The sequence below is a fragment of the Brassica napus genome, chromosome C4 (genome assembly GCF_020379485.1).
Source record: "Brassica napus cultivar Da-Ae chromosome C4, Da-Ae, whole genome shotgun sequence".
Taxonomy (NCBI): Eukaryota; Viridiplantae; Streptophyta; class Magnoliopsida; order Brassicales; family Brassicaceae; genus Brassica; species Brassica napus.
Genome location: NC_063447.1, coordinates 41,024,907 through 41,033,956, shown reverse-complemented (window position 1 = coordinate 41,033,956; position 9,050 = coordinate 41,024,907). Strand labels below are relative to the sequence as shown.

At 35.2% G+C, this 9,050-nt stretch overlaps 2 protein-coding genes across 2 annotated transcripts; one reads left to right on the top strand and one right to left on the bottom strand.

The window, feature by feature from the left end:
• Positions 1-2,632, top strand: LOC106399122. The gene is made up of 9 exons (XM_013839594.2): positions 1-189; positions 392-665; positions 864-978; positions 1,054-1,178; positions 1,412-1,527; positions 1,598-1,708; positions 1,801-1,949; positions 2,046-2,166; positions 2,291-2,632. Exons 1-9 carry the CDS (start codon positions 1-3, stop codon positions 2,630-2,632), a joined length of 1,542 nt encoding a protein of 513 aa, XP_013695048.2.
• Positions 2,633-5,968: 3,336 nt separating this feature from the next.
• Positions 5,969-8,631, bottom strand: LOC106401979 (ribonuclease 2). The gene is made up of 9 exons (XM_013842608.3): positions 8,356-8,631; positions 8,153-8,181; positions 7,703-7,776; positions 7,487-7,588; positions 7,368-7,371; positions 7,141-7,232; positions 6,575-6,736; positions 6,321-6,405; positions 5,969-6,159 (listed from the first exon to the last, which is right to left on the bottom strand). Exons 1-9 carry the CDS (start codon positions 8,577-8,579, stop codon positions 6,119-6,121), a joined length of 813 nt encoding a protein of 270 aa, XP_013698062.1. The 5' UTR covers positions 8,580-8,631; the 3' UTR covers positions 5,969-6,118.
• Positions 8,632-9,050: the final 419 nt, after the last annotated feature.

Here is a 9,050-nt window from a genome sequence, read left to right as displayed (position 1 = left end):
ATGGCGATGAAACAAAATGGAAAGGCTCCTGTCTCCTCCGACTCTGAAGAAAGAGTCATGTTATTCAAAGATGTCTCTCTAGGTCCGCATGCAGCTCAGTTGCGCTTCCGACTCATCCATTTCTGGGAGGCTCGGAACCCGATCAAGAAGACGCTTATTGGCCTCCAAATGCTCCTCATCGACGAGCAGGTGAGTCGATTCTTCAAAAACAGTTTCGATACCTTGAGATCTATTTTTACTGAGAATTTTAAACGTTTGTTTAGCTTCGGAGAGTGAACTAGGGTTTTGATGAGTATTTTTGGAGAATTTTTTAAGATTGGTTAATTAGTTAAAGTAGGGTTCTGAGTTTTCAATTTTCGTACGTGATTTGTTATTCTTTTTTTGACAACAGGGGACTGTTATTCAAGGATTCATCCCACCGGGGCGTATTAAAAAATACTGGCCTGAGATGAAACAAGGATCAGTTTACCAACTCGACAACTTCTACGGATCAAAAAACAAACCGGTGTATCGGGTTGCTGATCATATCGCAACCGTGTCTTTCACATGGAACTCTGAGATGTCGGTTCTTCACGAGGTTCCCATCTCATTTGATGAAGACCGTTTCAGGTTTCATTCATATGAAGATTTTGAAGCTAACTGTGATCTCAAAGGTGATCTCTACGGTAAGCTCCCTAATTTTAAAAATCATCTCTCAATTACATTGGTCTGTCTTCCTGCTTAGATAATGATATCTAGATTTTCTTTTGGGTTAAGTTTTTAGTTCAAGTTTTTGGAGTTTTTGGTTTGTAGTAAAGTTAGTAAGTTCATACCAGTAGTTTTATTAGCGATCTAACTTACACTCTTCTTGAACAATGTGATAGATGTTGTTGGCCACATGAAGTTGGTCAATGGACAGACTTTTATTGGGCTTCCCATCCTTGACGAAGTGGAGATAGAAACCTCTCGGCACATTATGCTTCATGTGCAATCACATGAGTAAGTGTTTTTTTTTCATGTCACCATCCCGCCGTAGTTTCTAAATCCGTAAGAGTTTTTTTTTTTTTTTTGCAGTGGACCTGTGATGAAGCTCTACCTTTGGGACCAGGCTGCAACAGACTTTTGCAAGAAGTTCAACTCCTGTGAAAACACTCCCACAGTGCTTTTGGTCACGACCGTTAACACCAAACTTCTCGGAGGTTACCATTTCTCTCTTTAAAATCATGCTTATGTGATACTAATTTATTAACAATTCCAAAAATGTTTTGTTTTTTTTCATTGGTTAATAATTTATCATGCGTGACCTAGATTATATATAGCATGTAGAGTTAGTCCATGGAAGTAGAGCATTTTTACAAGTTATATGTTTTCACACTGTCGTTTTATGCATATTTTCACTCATTCGTTTAATGTTCCTTCCATTATTGGACAGGTACTCTTGCCCTGACATCTATGTCCTCCACACGGGTCTTCATGGACTATGACGTCCAACCAACCAAAGATTACTTCACCTGGTATGTATCGCAGACTTCAACATCTATTTCACAAGTTCATGTGAAGCGTACACTTATACCTATTGCAGCGATTGACTGAAGCAGTGCTTTATATTTTGTATCAGGCTTGGCTCAACCCAGAGATTGCTAAGCAGGTTAGTGCGAAGGTGGTAACTAAGCGTGAGACGCTGACTATAGCAGACATATTCTCTTACATGACTCAGGAATCTGCAAAGGTAAAAATAAAGCTAAATATTTCTTACTCGTTTTGAAACGCTTAGATATTTATATCTGATTTTATACATTGTTGCATGATGCCTTTTTTGAGTGCACGGCTACGATTGATGATGTTGTGCATGGCTCTGCTTGGTACTATATTGCATGCAGTGCTTGCCATAGTAAGGCTACCAAGGGAGCAACTTCGTTGATTTGTACGAACACAAGATGTGGGAAGGTCAACACAACTGGTGTTGCACAGTATGTTATCTCGCCTGAATATTCAATTAGGGTTTCACTGATATTAGTTTTTGATAATTGAATTTCTGACGTTAGCTTCTGATTCTTTGATAACAGGTACTGTGCAAAGATTTCTGTTTATGACAACAGTGAACAAGCATTTTTTGTCCTACTTGGTGATGCTGGTCGTGAGTTGACTGGGAGGCACGCATCCGAGTTGGTTAACAGCTACTTTGAGGTAACTTATCATCACTTTATACTGTCAAATAATTTAGACTCACAATATTGTACTTGAACACAAACTGATCATCAGTTTATACTCTTAAATAATTTAAACTCATACTATTGTACTTGAATGCAAGGCTAATAAAAACGAAGGACCTGACCATGAGGTGCCTGTCCCGGAAGCTCTGATCAACACCATCGGACAGACACATAAGTTTTGTGTCAAAGTTACAGAGCACAACTTCTCAGGCAATACCAGAGATATAACTGTCACCAAGATCCTTTCTCTAGACACACCACCGCCCACAGAAGCCTCGGTTGGAAACAACATTGCTGCAACGTCCGAGGAAACAATGCAGACTGGAAATGAAGTGTTTGAACCTTCTAAAAGTCGTGGAAATTCTGCAAATGAGGAGAGTAAGAGGACCTCTGCAAGTGCTGATCCAGAGAAATCTAAGCGCCCAAGATGTGAGAAGTAGCGCTTCCGATCATCATCTCACGTACTGCATGCTTCATTGATCTTTACGTCTTTTTTCCAGTTTAAGTATGGACTTATGTTTCCTAGTTTTTTTTGCTTTTCAGTGTTTTGTTGGTTGAACACATTTTAACTACTTTGCATGATTATTAGCTAATAATCATGTTTATTTGCTTATCAATCTGCTTCTTCAGAATTACTCTGGTCAGTTTATTGTTTATGACTTAAAAAACAGGTTCTAAGGTATATTTGAGACACTTCTATGACATGGAATGCAGGTAGTTCATAGTTTAGAAGAAGCAATACATTAATATAGGATTTTGAATCACAAAAATTAATAACAACGTGAAGGAATAACTGCATAATAACCACATCGTGATTATCTCTTATCATTGACCAACATAAGTTTAGGATCACATCAAATAATAACCACAACGTGATTGAGTGCATAATTTTAGCACTTAGACATGAAGTCAAAATCAAGTAATTAAATACAGATCCTCTCCACAAACATAAGGAAACAAAAATATACGATTCCTTAAGGAATAAGTTCATTATCTAAAAATAAACTTCCTCTCCACTTTTCTTAAGCGTATAATTCCTCTCTCACATATTTGAAAACGGTTTACAGATCACCATTGAGAACGTCAACTAACTCATATCAAGTCAATCCTCCAAGAAAACAGTGTAAGTGCTCTAAATTTATAATAAGCCAGATCAAATATAACCCAAAAAAATTACAATCCTATTCAAAAATACTAATTTACAATCTGATTGAATCTAGGGATCGCCATATCAACGGAATGGAGAACCCACCTCCCACCCCCCTCTCCAAATTGCAGGTAACACAAATCCTAATCCAGTTTCTATGCGTTTGTTGTCCTTAAGTAATTTATAATAGGATTTCATAATTATATAATTATGTGTTTTATATATGATAATTATATTCGTTTAACATTTATTTATTGTTTACTTTATAATCATAGATGTTAAATATACTATATTTTAAATATTTATATTTATGAATCATAGATGTTAGATTGACTATATTTTTTATATTTATATCTATGAAACTCTTTTAATAAGAAGGAAAAGTAAGAATATATATCTATATAGTCGATGATATAAAATTCATGTTAAAAAGTTAAATAACTATACTATTAGAGTTTTGTAAGTAAGACAACTGTAATATCATATGAATTTCTTCTTCTTTGTATGAATGATAGATCTTTTGTTTGCACTCGCAGACCCAATAATTTTACATAAATAGTATATACATATATTATCAATTCAAACACCATTAGAATAAATTATTTTTATTTTTATGAAATATTTAATAATTAAATAAATATTAATTTTTAATATATGATAAACTTTTTAAAATATTTTTCTGCACTATCTATTGCGGTATTAAATTTTATAAACACTCACATATTACGAATACATTACCATTTTTTATAAATGATTCTAAAATTTATCATAAAAGTGGTGTATACATGGGTATTGATTTTATAGAAAGAACTGTATTTTAGTATTTTTTATTAATGATTCCAAAAATTATCATAAAAGTGATGTATACATGTGTATTGATTTTATAGAAAGAATTGGATTTTAGTATTTTTTTATTTACTACATATAATAGAAGCTGGAGTTTTCATATATTATTATTTCCATGGTTCAACCTACTTGTTCTAATATTCTGACAACAACTTTCTTTTTCCATGAATTTACATACTTCTTTTGTGTAACTTATGCATACCCTATATACCATAGATTATGAATGTTAATTTTTTTTTTTCATTTTTGAACTATTTATTACCCTATATACCCTATATACCATAGATTACGTATACATATTTATTACATGGTTCAACCTACTGGTTCTAATATTCTGACAATAACTTTCTTTTTCTATGAATTTACATACTTTTTCTATGAATTTACACCAGTTGTTTTTCCGTCAGTTGGTTACCCGGAAGAAGTATGAATTATCGTGTCGGTTTTCGGGAAAGCCAATAAGGTATGCAATAGGGGACTTCGCTGTAATGACTGGGCTTAACTGCGGAACTTGACGGATGATTCATTAGCGGTTGCGCCGAAGTCATATGCAGTTGCTGCATTCATAGCTTTTAACCCAGACAAACTAGCGTAATTCTAAAATTATTGGGTCTATGTATTAGTTACTTTCGTCTGTTGTTTTACTTATATAATTTGCGGCACCAAAATTGTTACTTTGGGCTCCCTAAGTTTCAGGGTTCCCACGCAGCGTCTATGTTTTTCAACCGAATCATCTTACCTCCTTTCATTTGGATCTTTCATTTTTATGGTCTAATGCTTGCATTAAGGGGCTGTCTGTCCTATCGGCGAATGGTGCTATAATCAGATCCTCGAGGAATTAAGAGCTTTCCGTGTAGACCGTAATGTGTTAATAGTTAAAGACCAATGCAATAGATGCCTCCTAAGTTAACAGTACGATTCTATACTACGCCACATATAGTATGGAAATGTCAAGTAAGTAGCATTCCTCACATCTCTACCCCCAACACCCACCTTCCATAGTTCGAACTTTATCTCCCTCTTACATCGTTCTCATGCTGGATCCCAAACTTTAGCCATTCGGGCACCAAGTAGGCCGACAGTAAATGGTGTTGCATCATCAAGCTTTTCAGTTTCTTATAGGACATGATTCACACCAAAGTGTAAGCCACATTCGGGAAACAACGATGCAACCGATATGTTTCATATCCACTACACCAATTACACACCCTGTACCGAAAGCGTAAAATATTATTGACTTCCAAATTATACTACACCAATTGCACACACCCTCTGATAGTTTCTCTCTATTTTTATTGGAGAAGAATAGCACAAGTGATATTAATACCTATACTATAAATGCTCCGTAGTATAGCACCGGGTGGAAAATGCTTAATTTCTAATTATTTGTGTTTAGTGTTATGTTAGAAATTAGACAGGCTAAGTCTATGGCATAGGTTTGGTACAAAAAAAATAGAACACATGGGTTTATAGTTCCTCCTCCAATCTCACTTGTCCCATCCCACCCACGATACTATTACATGGCTATATTCTTCATTAATGAGCTTCCTATGAATATTCAGCAAAATGACCCTAAAAGATATGCCTTCGAAATATGCATCAAGCAAGCAAATGATGCATATGATACGATGGTCGTCTGGTGATCCCGAATTTTATAATTCTATGCTTGATATTAAATTTGGACTACTAATTTCTTAATTAAACAAGTTTCCATCAGATATAGCATCATCTAATGATATATTCAAATTTTGTTATGGATTTTAATAATATTGCAACTGTAAAGAAGAAGAAAAAAAAATTAACCAGCCCGGATTCATATTCCCCATAGAACAAGAGTAAGCCAATCTTTATTCGTTGTTTATAGGTTTGGCAATAAAATTACAACATCAAATTCCTGTATGTGAATATTGCCTCTAAGAAGAGAAGAAAGATCTTATTCATCTGTTGGCATTTTCAGAACCATAGCCTCACCATCTGCATAGCACACGAATATAAGAAATTCGTTCACATTCTCGACATTTTACCATACTTAACTAATCCTTGTTTTATAATAAATAATGAATCTACACAACTTGGAATTATGCATTGTTAAAGAAATGAACAAAAATGGTTTGTGTTTTATGATTTTTACTTACCCAATGGCGTGTATTCCGGCAAACTTACGTACTTGGGACATGATTTTTTCGACGTCATGTCTTTTGAACCAACACAGTCCCTGGGCTGTTAGTGATAAACATTTTAAAAGAAAACTGTCATGAACTGATGCAATCCTCATACCTAGCAAATTGTTTGAACTTTAAACAATGCCAGCGATCAGATAGCTTAATGAATTTGCCATTTTAATCAAGGAAATCACCAATATAAGATGAAAGAGATGTTGAATACAGACCTTGAAATCTTTATAGAAGCATATACGTATTTCATCGATTGCATCTCTTTTGCATACTACTTCAGGGGTGATATGAAATGCATTCTGAATGGCTGTGACAATACCTCCTAGAGGATACTTCTCGCTGTTGGAAGCAACATAGCCAGCTTGATAAAGGACATCCTATCCAATATAAATCCAGATGTTAAAAAATAATAATTAAGAACTCTTCTAGGAGCGAAAATGTACAAAAATGCCCACCCCAAATTGATAAACTGACAAATCAGAGGACAATATAACATGCATATCATTTGCATGGTAAAAAAAACTACCAACATTCATTTACATGCTTACAATTGAATGGAAATACAGAGTTTCTATAACTCAGATCATTAAATAGCATTTGAGCAGAGGATATGGAAATTGCTAGTGCTTAAAATATCTGGTTGATCAATCTAGTTAGAGAACATTCAAACAGTAAATGAAACATGCAAGTCAAACTAAAGCATGCAAATCTTTTTTTATGCCCAATCTTCTTGTTTAACTAACTCGCTAGTAGGCATAAACTTAACTCTATGAAGACTTACCGTGACATTATGCTTGAAGTATAGATTAAGCGTGGTAATGAAGTAACTATACTCATCACGAATAACAGGAGAAGAGCAAGTCCCATGTTTCTCTGAAAAAAGTTTAATCAAAACAATGTTAAGGAGAAGAACCCATTTATCGTATTAGCATATACTCAAACCAGAGGAAATATACTCGAAGCATAATCAAACTCTGTATACAGTTATGTGAAGGGAAATATAATTACCCCACTGCCATCATGTATTGCAAAGGGATAACATGAAACCCAACAAATGAAACTCAGTTAGTTTTGGTCATGGGAGATCCATACACCTTTCGAAAGAAAGTTATAAGATAATATATCACCTCATGGCCCCAAAATGATCCTTTTCCACCATGGCAAGATGACGGAGAACCACAGCTGAGACTGGGCCAGTACTTTTCCATGCCATCCACCAACGTTGAGATCTGCAAATTTTGTTTCCTATGAGAATCTTCATTTGAGATATTAAGACACGACAAATATACCAAATTAAGAAAACTCCACCAGTGGCCACATAAGCAAATTATGAATGTTTATACCTCCTTCTCATTGAAGTCGGATCGATAGCAACATGAAGGCCAGGAACCGTCGTTATAGTCCGGCCATAGTCCATCTACGAGATTAGTATTGGAGATGATTATACTCAAATTATTGTTGTAATAAGAAATCCTATAGCGAAAATCAACATTAAGCAACTACATCAACCGGTCTAAGAAGGGGAAATAACAAGACAGAAAGTAGCAGTTTACAGCAAATCCGTTAACTATAATAAATCCAGGGTATGCAATATCTTCTACCATTTAACTCCTACCTAGACACAGAACCGTTATCATTAAAAAAAGAAGAAGAAAGTTTCTTACTTTCAAATGTTTTTATCTTACAGCAGTCAAAGTAACAACTCTAAATGTCACCCGAAAATCAAACTCAGACAAACGTACACAAACATTGACTTGTCAAACTGAAAATAAAATAGAAAGAGAATAACTTACGGATGGTGAATTGAGTTGGAGTGTCCGAGCTGTCAACAAAAGAACACACAAGGTTAATCAAGAGCAAACTGAAAAAGGCCAATTCTTTTCAAAGAGCGCAGAGATGATCATTAGTGAATATATCATATCCTTAGGTACGCAATGGGTTTTTTGAATCGAGAGAACAAAGAAAGATTTCAGATCAAAGAAACATATAAACGTACCCTCTACAGCAAGCGTTTTTGGAGCAGCAATGGCGAGTTCCACGGCAGTAAGTTCCGGGCCATTGGAGAGAGAGAGCAAAATAATCAAACTCTCTCTGGGAGCGATTGACTTCGACGACGTCGTCTCCGGCAAGTCTTCCAGTGTCCGGTAGATAGGCTGAGGCGGAAAGAACCGTAGCAAAAAGGACTTGGAGGAGAAGGAGAAGAGATCTACGAGACGCCATTGACTCTTTTTTGGATTGGAATTCAATCTCGAAACCCGACTCTGATTGAGTCACTGTAGCCTTTTAAATATGTGGACCAAAACGAGGGCATTGTAGTCTTTCTGCTATAGAGAACAACGAATATTCTATATACAGCTTGGCTTCGGATACCTATATATCCAAAACTGGGTTTTTTTTTACAGTTCAAAAAAAAAATTGACTATTTTTACAAGATGAATTACCTGTATACTGCTTAGAACAAAGCCAGGAGGGAAGACCAAACGGATAGGCATAAAGATATATATATGAGCAAAGCATATGACATGATGGTATAAGCTTTTATTAGAACAGTAATGGAAAAAAATAGAATTTTCGACCACATGGATTCAGTGGATTATGTGATGCATATCATTAGTCAAATATAAAGTTTTTATGAATGGTCAACCAAGATGTAAAATATTACCTAAATGAGGATTACGTCAAAGATATCAT